At 41.7% G+C, this 15,265-nt stretch overlaps 1 protein-coding gene across 2 annotated transcripts in view; it reads right to left on the bottom strand.

The window, feature by feature from the left end:
* Window positions 1-15,265, bottom strand: part of TTYH1 (tweety family member 1) — a 162,414-nt gene that overhangs the window by 4,029 nt on the left and 143,120 nt on the right. The window contains exons 8-13 of one of the 2 annotated variants that reach the window (XM_066607789.1): window positions 10,822-10,877; window positions 9,111-9,203; window positions 6,719-6,811; window positions 6,047-6,189; window positions 3,589-3,774; window positions 1,484-1,562 (exon numbers count right to left, since the gene is read on the bottom strand). In XM_066607789.1, the coding sequence (XP_066463886.1) occupies window positions 1,484-1,562; window positions 3,589-3,774; window positions 6,047-6,189; window positions 6,719-6,811; window positions 9,111-9,203; window positions 10,822-10,877 (650 nt within the window). The remainder of the gene's footprint in view (window positions 1-1,483; window positions 1,563-3,588; window positions 3,775-6,046; window positions 6,190-6,718; window positions 6,812-9,110; window positions 9,204-10,821; window positions 10,878-15,265) is intronic. The other variant, XM_066607790.1, reaches the window with a different exon arrangement.

Here is a 15,265-nt window from a genome sequence, read left to right as displayed (position 1 = left end):
CATTGCAGGTTATCTTATAGTAGCAGCAGTAGACTTACAGTTTGGGCATTTGGCACAGAGCTTTAGAGAAACCCTTAGCCAAGCTTCATCATCATCATAGGCTATCACTCGTGGCCGAGCACGATTGCCTTCCAAGTATAAGGGCTTAGTGGTGGGTCCGTAGGTGACTATAGAGACATATTCTTGATCATACATCATTATAAGGGTTGGAGTTTCTGTTTACACTTATTCATTAATTCTAGTTATAGAATTACAGAGTTATTCCAGAACTTCTAAAAAGTTTTTCTATTGATGATCAACAGGAAGCACAATGCGCTGGCCATAGTGCCTTGGTTGGTATTGCTGACATATGGTCAACATTTTCTTCTTCCTGCACTGACTGCAGTGACAGCGGTCTGGGAATCAGCTGATTGGCGGGGATCTGAGAGGCAGGTCCCCCCACTGATCATCTACTAATGACCTGTCAGTTATCAATAGGAAACATAAAAAGTCACAGAAAACCCCTTTAAATGATAATAATATGTCTGACTGCAATTGCCACTAGGGGGAGCTTACCGCATACAGACTGATATAGTTAAAAGGGTTTTCTCATAAAAACAACCTATTCGCAGGTGGGTGATAAGTGTCTGATCAGTGAGGCCCCCATGGATCACAAGAACAAGGGTCTCAAATGTGCCCAAATGAATGGAGCAATATGTGCACTATGGTTTTGTTCATTTCTGTGGGACTGCTGGATATAGACCAGCACTTGTACTCAGAGACGTAGCTAAAGGCTCATGGGCCCGGGTGCAAAAGTTTACCTTGGGGCCCCCAACGACTCTTAACCCTTTAACGCAGAGGCGTAACTTGAAGCTCCTGGACCCCAAGGCAAAACCTGTAACAGGGCCCCCGATTAAAATGCTTTATTCCTAGTACTGGGCTCTCTATATGAAGAAGAGAGGCCTTATGGGCCCCCTAAGGCTCCTGGGCCCGAGTGCAACCGCATCCCCTATAGTTACGCCAGTGCTTGTACTCATCTGTCTTGGGCAGTCCCATAGAAATGTATGGAGCGGTAGTGTGCAAATGTGTCCACTGTTCTATTTATTCAGGACCACCATTCTCATGATCGGTAAGGGCCCTAGTTGTTGGACCTCACGATCAAACCCTTTCCCTGTGGATAGGTGGATTTGGACCTTTGTAGCACAATAATGAAGCTCAGTCATCTATAAAGATGTAGGGCTCTTTTTCTAGTATTCCAAAAACCCTGCCGACCTCCAATAATTTGGGAAATTAGTCTAAACTATGCCTCTACCATTAGACTTCAAATCAAGTCATCTTCCAGGAATGCTTCTGCTGCTGTATGGAGCCATTCCAACAATGCCATTATTAGGGAATTTCTAGTTATGTTATTCCCTAATATATTTTTATAGCTTCTTCAAGGATGAATTTTCCTGTAATGCCTTAGAAAACTATTAAAATGAGAATAAACAGTATTTCTACTCACCGAAGGGGGCGGGGACTGCCTGTCCATCAAGGGGACATTCTCATATCGAGGATTGCCACTGAACAAACCGCTTTGATTCCTGCAGGAAAAAAAGAGAAGAGACACAAAAGCTCATAACAAAACATGAAAGTCATACATTTGTGAGAATTAGGGTATCCTCCAGTGCTTGGGGTTGTATGTCTCTGTAATGATGGGCTGGAGCTGATTGTGTATCTTTTTGAACTGACCTTAGAGAATTAGATTTTGTATAATGTGAAGTTTTTAATCCAGCAACTATATACAAATTGAGGCTATTATGCTATGTATATATGTAATTTGCAATATTTTATGATCTCAATTCTCTGGTACAGATTCATGATTTGTACAGGACTAAAGGAAAACCTTTCAGAAACAGCGCCACTCTTGTGCACAGGCTGCATGTGGTATTACAGCTCAATCACTTTCAAGGGAATGGAGCTGGTCTGCAATAACAAAAACACCAGTGGACAAAAGGAGCTTCTGGTTTTGGAAAGTGAGATGATAAATTTTCCAGTTCAGTCTCTACTTAAAGAGTTTTCACAGTAGAGACATTGCTGGCATTGCCTAGAATGTCTGACCAGCAATGTTCCAGCCACAATGCCTAAAAGGAAGGAGCCAGAGTCTCTACACAAAGCTGGGTTGGGTTCTTTGATGTGATGGAGTCAAGGGGGTCATGGGCCCTTCATTCTAGGCATTAGTGGGGATCCCACTGGTCCCTACACTGATTACATTTCCCATCAATTTAAGAAGGAGGTCACCTTTGGTTAACCCTTGCTTGATTAGTAGTGAATTGCATTGATAGGACCCCCTTAATAGAGCAGGGAAGCTGCAGGAATGGCAAATTTCCTGCCGATACCTTGCAAATCTGTCAGCAGAACACAGGATACTCCTTCCAGCAGCCTGTATTACACACAGTATGTATAGGACACAGCAGGCACATGCTTTCATAAAACAATCCGTCTGGTATTGTGCTGCAGGGAGGCTACATTTAATTCTCCTATGGCATCCCTCCTCTGTTCGCAGAGTCACTCTCTAAAATTGTACGGGGTGATTAAGAAGAATGGTGCAAAATTAAAGCTAATTTATTCATACATGAATTGACATCCAACAGCCAGAATGACATGAAAAGATAGAAGAACTCTTCAAGTTTTTATTTCACCTTTCACATGTTCAATGTGGTGAAATTAGATGACCTAAAACAACGCATTCTACAGTCTAGTGAAATCGATAACATGCCGGAAGCGTCAGGGTAGAAATGGACTACCGATTAGGCATCTGTCGTGTCACCAACAGCACCCACATCAAACATCTGTAAGGTGCATTACAAACTTGAAGAGTTCTTTTTCTATCTTTTTCTATCATTCTGCCTGTTGTATGTCAATTTATGCCTGAGTAAATCTGCTTTATTTTTTGCACCATTCTTTTTTTAGTCATGTTGTATATTGGAATTCAATCCCTTAATACACCGGCATAAGGTGGCCAAAACTAAACTGCATTGTGAGACCACAGTGCCCAGTCAGATCCTTGCATGTTGCCATTTCAAAATCAGGATGCTTGGGCATCAATGTGTTAGCCACTTTAATGGGCAAATCTGACCAGATGCGGGTACACAAAAAATTATCATCTACCTAATGTTCATACATTTCATGAATTGGACAAACATCAGCCCCCTATTTTGGTATTATCAGAGGGGCTGCAAGGGTAGCCATAATACCCACAATGCCGAGGAGCCCAACAGCTCTCTCTACTACATAAGAAGATACCAGTATTATACATGCTATATGAGAGGTAGGGGCCTGTTTTACATTTTGAATTGGGGGTCTGACTGACCTGAACCACTATTGAAAGGGGGTGTTAATGTTCCTTTAATGGAAATAGTCTACAAGCCCTACATTCCTCCATTTATATGCAGCTTCAAACCATTTATTTCTAATATTGTGCTAATATTAAGTGCAGAGCACAGCAGCATTCAACTGCGGGTCTCTCTGCATGCAGAAAAGATTAAAATTTTCATTAATTTTATTAATGGCTTTTTTCAAGAAAAAAAGCCCCCATGTGGCTGCCGGCCTGTGTCTGCGGCTACTCACATGTACTGTGAGACGGGGGCGTTGGATATAGGCGGGGCCGAGACCCGCAGGCTGTTGTGGCTGCCGCAGCTACTGCTGTAACTATAGAAACTGGGCAGGTGAGGTCTGCCTGCTGTGCGGAGCATCTCTCTACGTGCCTGGGGGTTAAAAGGGTCGTCCTCGTCCATATCATCATAATCCAGGTCCCTGGAACAAAGCAGAAACAGTTTTCTATTACTATAAGTTTAAGAACTTACCACATATACACTGAGGTTACATGAAAGTGTTTGGTAGTAGCATATACTGATCTAGCTCTGTGAGAATTGTTCATTGCATACAAAAAATAAGAGGTTCCCTGTACACATCATCTAAAACTGGGAGGAGCCATTACATAATTTTAGTAACATAGTATGTTAGGCCAAAAAAAATGCAAATAAGGGAGATGGAATAAATCCTCAACAGTGCCACCTATAGTAAAGCAGCATTCCTTCAAGCCAAAGTCAAACTCTTTATACAAGCCATGTAACAATGACAGGGAATTAAAAGCAAAGCCAGAGTCCATGTACAGACAGCTGTTTCAGGGTATTTGCCTTTTATCAAAGTAAAGCAGGATTCTGGCTTTGCTAGTGAGAGGCCTGTGATGAGGGTCAGAAACACAATTTTTTCTCCTTAGGGAGAGCACCTAGACGATGAATGAAGAGACTCAAAAGGCTATTTATGCTCCTCTGGGTAATATGCAAATAAGAGAGATGGAATAATACTTCCACAGAGCTCTCTCCCTTATTTGCATATTGCCCAGAGAAGCATAAATGGCCTTTTGAGTCTCCTTACTCACCATCTAGGTGCTCTCCCTAAGGACAAAAGATAGTGTTTCAGGCCCAAGAAAGACACATCAAATCCAGTTTAGCCTATTACCCCCACTCCCCCCATTGTTGATCCAGAGGAAGGCAAAAAAAAAAACTGAAAGAGGTAGAAGCCAATTTTCCCCATTTAAGGGAAAAAAAATCCTTCACGACTCCAAACTACCAAACAGAATAATCCCTGGACCACTGACCCTTCTGAAGTAATTAGTGACTATAACATGTAATATTGTTATACTTATATATTTACTGCATGTATATAGGTTTAGATTTGGATATCGGTAATTTCCAAAATAGTTTCCTTTACTTTTTCATTTTCATGAACACAGACTCATTTTACAAGATTGACTCCTCTACTTGCAAGTTACATTGTTTCAAAAATCGCTCCATCATCACATACTGTATGTTCTCAAACTGTGGTTAAGTACATAAAAGTTCTACCTCCACCTGCCCATTCATGATCACCGATTCATTCATGCTCCTAATTAATATTGGTTTGGTCCATAAAATATCTACCTCGTCTTACATGTTCACAAATGTCTTCTTATCACTACGGGGTCACTTTTCCCACCTGCAGTGATGTCATATAGAAGGGAGTGATGGCTGCATATGGGCGGCAGCCACCCCATTCATTTCAATAGGACTGACAGAGATAGCCAAGTGCTTGTACTCGGCTTTCTCTGGCATTCTCACTGAAAATGAATGGAATGGAACCATGCATGCGTGAGCATTGCTCCATTTAATCTCTGCAGGGTGGGGAAGGGGGTGCAATAAGTACACAGTAAGGAGAAGAGGGGGATATGGGGCCTTCTTTATCGAGAAGGTGGGGGTCTTAGCGGTGAGACCCCACTAATCAGTCTTATCACCTATCCTATGAATAGGTGATAAAAGTTATTTCTGGCATAACCCTAGAAATGATTTTGGAGCCCCATTTCTTACAGCTCTATGACAAAAGTTTGGTACGGTGTTAGCCAGTGGAGTAAAATGTGATTGTTCTCAGTGAGACAAACCAAGTAATCTTGTAGATATGATACCTTTTAATGGCTAACAAAAATACACAATGTTATAGTCACGCTGTTCCTTCATTATTCTTCCATGAATGTGCAAATCAATTAACAACTGGATGGTAACATTCCCTTGACAGGGGAACGGCATGTAAAGTTTTAAGAAAAGATGCTCCAGATATTATTTTATGGTTCATCTACTTGTTTACTAAATCAGAAGGCTGACAGGTCCTCTTTAAAGATCTTTTCTGTGTCTCAGAGACTATTTATGCACACGTGAACTCTTTGGGCACTAAGTGTTATGAAATGGCATTACATAAATTCATATTACAAAATATTACATCCAAGTATTCCGTATGACCTTTATTTGTCTTATAATGCTCTACATATGCTTAAAACTACATTGCCATTCATCCTTTAATCTAATAATCCTGGTCTGCATTAATAAAACAATCTGGGAGATGGCTGCATGCACTTTCATTTATTAGGGAATGGAAGTTAGTCACGCCATGAATCGCGGCAATGCTAACCAAGCCAGCCATGAATCAGGCACTACGGCAGTGTCACGGATTAAGGTTAAAATGGAAGCAAGTCAAGCAAGTTGTTGCTACCCACCTGTTCTGAAATCGTTTCCATGCACGTGGCAGACTGCACACTGCAGCGGTAAAGGAGAGAGCCGAAAGGAAAGAGAATAGTAACAGAAATAGGATTCCTTCCATGCCGTCATAACAGAGTCCTTTCAGGGCATCCACATAGTCCTGAAAGAAATCAGAAATTGAAGACATATATTGAAGCATTTTGACCTCTGTGTGCTATTGGCCTTTTCAAATAGCTACTATAGACCTTATATACATTGTATTGGGACATAAGTTTGCATCACAGCGTAGCTTCATGGCTATAGGCACAATAAAGTCAAGGAACAGATCTGCTAAGATCCCCCTCACTCCTCATAAGAAAGGAACCCTTAAGCCCTTCAATGGCAGGTTTATTATTACCATGTCAGTGCTGCAAGCCCTGGAGAGTTTCCTAAGGTAATTCGAAGTGGCAAACGTGTACAGTGCCACAATAACTGTGTGCCCTGGCCAGCATTTCAGCACTAGAGCTGCCCACGGAAATCTTCTGGGGTTTAACTGTATGGTCAGTGCAGCAAGACATGGAGATTTTTCGGACGTGCCACTAAAGGGGTTAAGCGTGGGTGCAGATAGAAATTAATTGTAAAAACAGACAATTTTTATAGGTTTTAAACTTATTTGTTATGCTGTATGCAACGATTCGGAGTCCTCTTACCTTATGGAGCCCACGACAGTTCAATAGAGCCACTAAATGGTGGAAGTTCCCCTCTGTTGTATTCAGCATGGCTTGGACCACTAGTAAGTGTCTCTGATTGAAAAGTAAAGTAAGAAAACAATAAGTTTATGTCTCTTATATAATAAATTTGCTACTTGATTGTTTTCCGAACATCAGAAGTAAAAGCTCAGATATTGGCATTGCACCAAGTGTCTATGTATCTATTCTAAAGTGGAATTAGTCATCCCAGCCATAGCACAATAAGGCCCCCTGCATACGGCTGTATTTACATTGTGGAATCTGGGGCCGGCATCCGCTCCAGGGTTCTGCAGCAGATACCATCCATAACATGCCATGGAAAAGGGATTTTTCTGCCTATGAGCAAAGATCAATTGCGATTTTCCACTCACGGGGCAAAAATTGCAGCATGCTCTATTTTTTGTGCGGGCTATGCGTGGTCGGCTTCCATTGAAGTTAATGGAAGCAATTGTCCTGCGGCCCTTCTGCAATCATCATTGCAGACAGGTTGCGAGACCCGCGTCATCGCCTAGCAACAGAACGGGAAAATCTGCACTGTGCATGTGTGACGGCTGGCACATCCACAGCACAGAAGAAAAGAAGAATGACAGGTATGTGGGGTCATCAGCTGGCACAGGTTCAGATTCTGGTGCGGGATCCCGCATCCGGAATCCAACCCGGTCGTGTGCAGGCGGTCTAAACAAGAAAATATTCTAACAATGGAAGATTGTATAATTGGCAAAGGAGGAGGAGATGCCGAGCAGGAGATCACATGGGTTCAGCAGCAAGGTCACGTTGGCCGACACACGCTAGTGTTATTAGAGCCAACCAATGTTACTTACTAGAGAGAAAATTTTGGCTAAAAAAAAAACAAAAAAACGGCCTTACTCGAAATCGACCTTAGTAGATGTCAATGCTAGTAGAGGTTTTACTGTTTGGTGTTTTCTTATGTGATAGAGATGTGATAGAGGGCCCCCTTAAGCTACAGGGCCTGGTAGCGACTTCCACCTCTGCAACCCCTTTAGCTACGCCCCTGGCCCCATGGTTCCATCCTGGATGTGTCTGTATCCCCGAAACCAGGTTTCAGAACTCCAGGACAAAACCATTCACTTTTATTGCTTAAACAGAAACCAATAAAGTCTCTATCTGAGCAACTTTCCCTTCATTTCCAGCATTTGTGCTAGACAAAACATTGTGATCGGCCATGCTATTCTGTCGTGGTTACACGAATACTTGTAACCAATAGCAAACTGCACAAATGGGGATCTTATTGGTTTTCATTTGAGCAATGAAAGTCTACAGTTCTGTTCTATGGGTCTGAACCTTGGCTTTGGAGATTCAGACGTAACCCGGGAGGAAACCCTAGAACATAATGAAAAACGAAGTGTGAATCGCCCCTTAGTGCCTAGCGGTGACAGTAACTTCTGCACCCCTGGAAGAAGTCATTATTTAGAATCCAAACTCACATGGTGATGGCTGTCTTTAGGGCAGTATTCACGCCAAATGACCTCCTTTGCTCTGCAGTAAAGGCCCCCTTGGGAATGAGCACCTAGCTGAGCATATTGCCGTGACTTTTCCAACAGTATGAATGCATGAAATTCCAGCACTTTCTTAAAAATATAGTTTTTTTTCTTAATCCATAAAAACAGTTTCCATGGTGTGTAAACTATTGGCACTATGCTATACACACCATGAAAAACTGTTTTTATGGATTAAGAAATAAAAGCTATATTTTTATGTAAGTGCTGGAATTTGTTACATTCACTCTGGAGTAACACAATTATCAGCAGTTCACTTGGTTTTCCTTGCACTCCTGTGAATTGAACTGGCTGAACTGAATTAAGAAGAATGGGTGAGCTGACTTCTTTCTATTTGATATGTTGACTTTTCCAACAGTACCAACTTCAAAAGGGAACCAAGCTCTTGTTTAAATGTAAGGTTAAAGGGGTTGTTCGAGTTCAAATTTTCCTTTGAAATCCAACTGCCCTTGTTAAAAAATTATAAAGCAGACTATACTCGCCTTTCCTGGCTCACCGTAGCTCCAGCTCTGCAGTTCCATTCTCAGTGCTGGTTCTGTGTTGACAGGCTGTACCCAGCCGTTTATGGCACATCACAGGCTGCTGCAGCCAATCACAGCCCTCAGCACTCAAATGCTGATTGGCAGCAGCAGCAAGTCACATCTCTTACACAGGCTGACTGCAGCCAGTCAAGGCTACAGCAGAGGAGAGACCAGAGCTGTGGTGTTGGAGTAGGTGAACCAGGAGAGGCGAGCAAAGTTGTTTTTTTAACATGGGTAGCTTGATTTCAAAGGACAATCCTTTAATAGTAGAGAAGGCCTTTATACCTATAGTGTCCTTAACAAGTACCAACTTACCTCTGCAGCCGGAAACTGTGGTATTGCTTCTCTTTCCAATCCATGAAGTTGCGGGTGGATGTTGGAGAGTGCCCTCTGTGACATGGTTAGCCGCTGTATACAAAAAGAAGTATGAACATGTGTATGCAAGTCTATGGGCCACTATGTTATAGGTGGCATATTACAGTAAGCATACATTTCACTTAGATATCTGTCTTTAGGGAGGACTTTAACCCTTTCCAATCCACTGTCTGACGTCTTCAGACATTCTGATTGAAGTCTGTACAGCTCTGATGTCGGAAAATGTCCGACTGGGTATTCTTACTATGTATTTCCGGCCGCTCCGCTGTCGGAGCTTTTCTGGCGCATCACATACTGCAAAACTGGCTCTAGCCAGCAGATGGTGCTGTTGTATAATGTCGGAAAGAGAAAGCCCCCTAGGAAACTCTGAATCCAAAATTAGATTGGTAAGGGTTAAACCATGGACAACAATCAGATGTTGTTAATGAGGACAGTCACCATCCCAGACTTTTCTGTTTTAGTAAATACTTGCATTCATCATCAAATAATTTTGGACCATCTTTTCTCATAAATCTGTGTTGTGCCATTCCTCTGCTTTTCCTCAAGAATATTTGGACATTAAAAGAATACAAGTTTTTAGGAAAATAGAGAAGACAGGAGAGCTGACCGGTCCTCTTTAAATGCCTCATGCACTCAGCGGGAAGATGTATGGTGGTACATGGAGTCTCCTACGTCTCCAAACCGACTATTGTATGATATCTTTACACTGATCTCCAATAGAAGCTATGCTTCTTAAAGTCTCTAAGGAGAAATGCTTAAAGAGTAACTGCACTTTTTACAAGCTTTTGATGTGTCAAAAGTTTTGATCAGTGCGGGTCCTACTGCTGAGATGCCTGCTGATCTCTGAAACGAGGGGAAAATAGTGCTCACCCGATTACTGTGCCCTTCAGCTGTCTTTGTTGCTTGCCTGCTCCTCTTGGCAGCTGAAGATGGATACATAGACATCTTCTATAGACTTCTATGCATCCATCTTCAGCTGCAGAGAGGAGTCAGCAGGCAGTAAAGACAGTCAAAGAAGCACAGCACTCGGGTGAGCACTGTAGCCCCCTTCTTTGAGTAATCAGCGGGAGTCTCGGCAGCGGCACCCCCACCGATCAAAACTTTTTACATGCTGCTCTGACTTGTCAAAAGTTTGTAAAAAGTGCAGTTACTCTTTGAAACCTTCCCATTGTTACAAAAAATCCCAATATTTCCTAAGGCAGCTATAGATAAGTATTATATCTTGCACAGCCAGAAATGATATGTATAACCTGCATACTTTGGCATTTTTTCTACTCTCTGCTGGTTTCTGTAAATGTCCATTCTCCCTATACCTGCTGAGTGGGCAGGCTCTTTCTGGTGTGATGTCAAATCCATGCTGTGTGCTTTAGGCATACATCTACCCCTGCTGTCCCACATTGCCTATCCTCCTCATGTTATTTCATTAAACACTAAGTGAGAACTGCAGCTGCATCCCCCTCCTCCCCGTCTAGACATTTGTTTGTGAATGAGGATGTTTCTGAGAATTTGTAGAGTCTATAGGTTGGGGAACCAGAGGCTGCTGGAAGGTGAAGAAGATGCCATTTTCCCCAAAGTATCCAAAGGGTTATAACAATATGTGTAATTTAAGTTACTTTTAGTTTTCATGAATGAAAAGAGCAGATAACTGTACCTGGCGGAAGGGGTTTGTAACTTCTTGGTTACAGGAGACGTAATACTGTAAAATATCTGAAATATACACAAAATAGAAAATTGTTACATGTTAGGAAATGTTCAAGGGGCAAAGATTTTGAACTGACTTTGACTAAGTGAAATTGGAACAAAGTGTACAGTGTATCAATACAAAGTATGTAACAAACCGGTTAGGTCCAGACTCGTTCACAATCCAGAAATGTTTAGATAAGCCATTTTTCATTGTACTAAAAGATTCAATAGATGCCGCACACAATAAGCACAGGTAGAAACTCATGCGGCCCCATGGAACAAGTTTATAGCCACATAGGAAATACAAAGAACACCAGTGTTTCCACAATACTGCTGTGAACCTATGGTATATACCCACAATACAACAATCCTAAGGTATATACCCTTCTTCCCTACATTAAAGGGCTACTCCCAGAGTAAAGGCCCATTTAGACACAATGATTATCGCTCACAATTCGCTCAAATGCAATCTTTTGAGCAAAAATCATTGTGTGCATTTACACGGCAAGATGATTGCTCAAAATTCGCTCAAACGGCAGTTTGAGTGACAGTTTTGAGCATTCACTTTGCATAAGCTCTTAAGTAGCCAATTAGCTACTTAGCAGCTTATTAGTGTGTAAATGAAGCTCACTCTGTATACAGAAGACAGTGGGAGTGCTGACTTCTGTCTAGAGCTGCTGTGTTCTTGGAGCGCTCAGCTGTATACCAGCTGAGCGCCCCGAGCTGGGTATGCAGAAGACAGCTGGAGCTCTGTCTTCCGTATAGAGCTCCTTTCTTCTCCGCGCTTTCAGCTGGTGTCCCACTGAGCACTGCCAGTGGGATACCAGCTGAGAGAATCTTATCAGCGCTGCCAACTGAGATATCAGTCTGCTGATAAGTCATCGCTCATTTCTAGAAAACTAGATGTGAGTGATGAACGAACAGTGCACGAAAAGTGCACGATGGGCAGATGTTTAGATGCAATGGTTATTGCTAAAAGAGAGCTTTTGAGCGAATTTTGAGCAATAACCGTTGTGTCTAAATAGGCTTTAAGGTGCTGGCATAGTCTGGGTATGATAGAGGGCAGCTAGGAGGGTGGGGACAGGTGGGAAAACATTCTCAGAGATGGGTGTGGGGGGAAGCATTTACCTTCCTGTTTGTGAACAGAAAGTTATGTTAGGGCTCCTTCGTAAGGCCATGTTTGCGCAGGCAAAATCTGCACATGCTAAACACAGAGAATAGAACCCATTGATCTAAATGAGTTCATTCTCACAAGCAAGTTTTGCATTTTCGTCCTTGCGCAAAAAAATAGGTCCTGCTCTATTTTCTTGAGTTTTGCGCAGTGAAACTACATCAGAAGTCTATGGTAGGTGCGAAATTACGCAAGAGGTAGGCATAAATTGCAGGAAAAGAAGGCAGCTGACCCTTTTTAGGCTTAAATAGCCATTAAATTCCATGAAAAGAATGTGTCACGCGAGTGTGAACTGGCCCTGCGCATGCAAAAATGACTGTAATATGCACAGACACGCACACAACAGGCTGATTACGTTGCTCTTCAAAACTCGTTCTTGGGAAAATACGCTGTGGCGAGTGTATTTGCACTAACGCTCGTGTTACGCCGCTCTTAAACTGTGAATTATTGATTAAGGCTGGGCTCACATGGACGTATTTAAATTGCGTATTATAGTATGCGGTGAATGGGGTCAATGAAAAAATATTGATTTTCATTGGTGCATTCACAGTTGCATATATTTATTGCGTATATTACGTACATAAAATAGAACACAGCATGTTCTGTTCTACTGTGTATTATGCGCGAACAACCCTATTGTTTTCTATGGCTGCGTTCTGAACATAGTACATACGCAATTATATTACGTATATATGGTGTTTTTTATACATGTTGCTAGGAAATATGAGAAAAATGTAAAAAAAAAAAAAGAAGCCAGTGTATTACAACGTGCATAAATTACGCTGTTCATGAGCATGCTGATACGCAATAATATGCAGAGATACGCAGTTCCCAACGCCAGTAAAACACTACAATTTTTACACTGTACGGTCATGTGAGCACGGACTGTGGTGAATTCTGAAGTTAAGAGTTGTCTGAGGCTCCTGTGAAGCCAACAGTGACCTGAGAGAAGGTTATGATCATTGTATAGTTCATGCTGTGTTCTGTAATGCCACCTAGACTGTATTGCAACCTTTCCGCTTCTGTGCCTGACATGAGATTTGTAACCATCAAGCGTGTTGTGCCACTATTGTGTGAAGAAAGGAAGGTAACATTTTTATTTTTTTTAACCAGTACGGTCTGTAACTAATCAGTGTTCTTTCTTCTGTTACTTAAGGGCTTAAACAGATGGGCATATGTGCAACCACGCTCACCGCTACAGAGCATAGTTACGCAAGAAAAAAGTAAAAATCTATTTTATGTACCTTTTAAACTATGCTATATTCCACACAAGTTTAAAAACAAAACCCAGGAAGACAGATCCTGCCCCATGGTTCTCGCATGTAGTATTAACTATGTGCGAGAAAGACATGGCAAGTCCTATCTTTTCTTGGGCGTACTATTCACAAGTGAGAATGCCGCCAGAGAAAACGAGACCATTGAAATCAGTGGTTTTGTTTCATTCAGTCACGTAGCCGTGATTTTTAAGGGCCTCATAACGGGACTAAAATACGCGTATCTGAAGAAGCCCTAAGGGTGTATTCCGTTTCGGTACATGAATAGAATACATTTTCACGCACCAAAACTCTGCGTATTCAATGCGTATTTTTAGCTTCTTGCATTTTTTTTTAGTATGTAACTACTGATTATTTACACAGGCAAAGAAGGTCCACTAGATTCTCCTTCCTTCCTGTTGAAAAATGCTGTGAAAAATACTTGTATCATGCATATTCATGCAATCCCAAAATAGAACATGCCCCGAAAATAAGCCCTGGCTGCCTTAAAAAAAACAAAAAACAATACATCACCTAACAGACGCTAACCGCTCCGCCACGCATCTCCTCTGCAGGTCCCTGCCACTTTTTTGCAGTATTCTACCAGCGCTTCCTGGTCAGGGGTGCAAAAGCCCCGCCTCCAGGAAGCTTTGGCTCTGATTGCTTCTTGAGCCCTGTTGCTCAGCCAATCACTGCAGCACTTGATGAACCAATCACAGCCATCACATTATTTTATGGCTCTTACAGTAGGACTTCCAATCAGGAGGCTGGAGTCGGCACATGTGATGGGCCGGAGCTACGCGATGATGCATAGAAGGGGGCGGAGCCAAAACACCGCTGTTGCCGGACAGACCCGAAGGCAGAAGACCCTTCTGCACAAGCGCGTCTAATCGGGCGATTAGACGCTGAAGTTAGACGGAGCCATGGAGACAGGGACGCCAGCGCAGGGAAGGTAAGTGAATAACTTCTGTATGGCTCATATTTAATGCACGATGTATATTACAAAGTGCATTAATATGGCCATACAGAAGTGCTGAACCCCACTTGCTTTCACGAGACAACCCCTTTAACTGTCTTTGAAAAAAAAAATAAAAGTAGTACAGCAAAAAAAAAAAACAAACATGACCCATAGAATAAAGTTATTGTGTCATTTTTGTTGCAGTTTGTGGGCCGTAGAAACAAGACGCACAGAAAGATGGCGGAATTTAGTTTTTTTTTTATCTTACTACATTTAGAACTTTTTAAAAGTTTTTCAGTACATTGTATGGTAGATTGAATAGTACCATTGAAAAATACACCTCGTTCCACAAAAAACAAGCCTAATACAGCGACGTCGATGGATAAATAAAGGAGTTACGATTTTTTTTAAACAAAAAAAAGCTTGGTCACTAAGGGGTTAAATAACTTGAAAATGAGAAGTGCTGCTATTATTCAGTTTTACCCATGGAATCAGCAGGTTTTAATTTTACAGAAACGTATCAATTACTTTCGGTTATGAAAATGTTATAAAAATTTGTTGCACGATGTAATCATTCAGTGTAAAAGGGCCATAAGAAAGAAGCAATAAATCCCCTACCATTGTGTCTACAGCTCCTATGCCTCCATGATTGCAGACTACAAATGATCCATGTGTAACATAATCCTCTAGTCATACTTGTTTCCATCTTTCCCCTTTTTCTTACTTTCCATCATTCAATAGTTTGGTAAGAAGTAGGAGACAAATGGAAGGGAGTATGACCACAGGATCAGATTACAAGGTGTGACCACAGAGGTACCTGTCTGCATAGGAGCTGTAGACAAAATTGTAGGAAACAAAAAACACTATTGTAAAAATACAATGTTTTAATTTTTTTATGTTACCATTTAACGCGCAAACATTAGTACTGAATGTAGTACATCTAACAGCAAGGCCAGAATCTATAACGCTTGGCACTATGGACACCTTGATATCACTGACAATAACTCATCAAATCAAATGCAACGGATGC

This window comes from Eleutherodactylus coqui, chromosome 6 (assembly GCF_035609145.1).
Source record: "Eleutherodactylus coqui strain aEleCoq1 chromosome 6, aEleCoq1.hap1, whole genome shotgun sequence".
In the NCBI taxonomy this organism is placed as follows: domain Eukaryota; kingdom Metazoa; phylum Chordata; class Amphibia; order Anura; family Eleutherodactylidae; genus Eleutherodactylus; species Eleutherodactylus coqui.
This window is presented reverse-complemented; position numbering and strand designations above follow the sequence as displayed.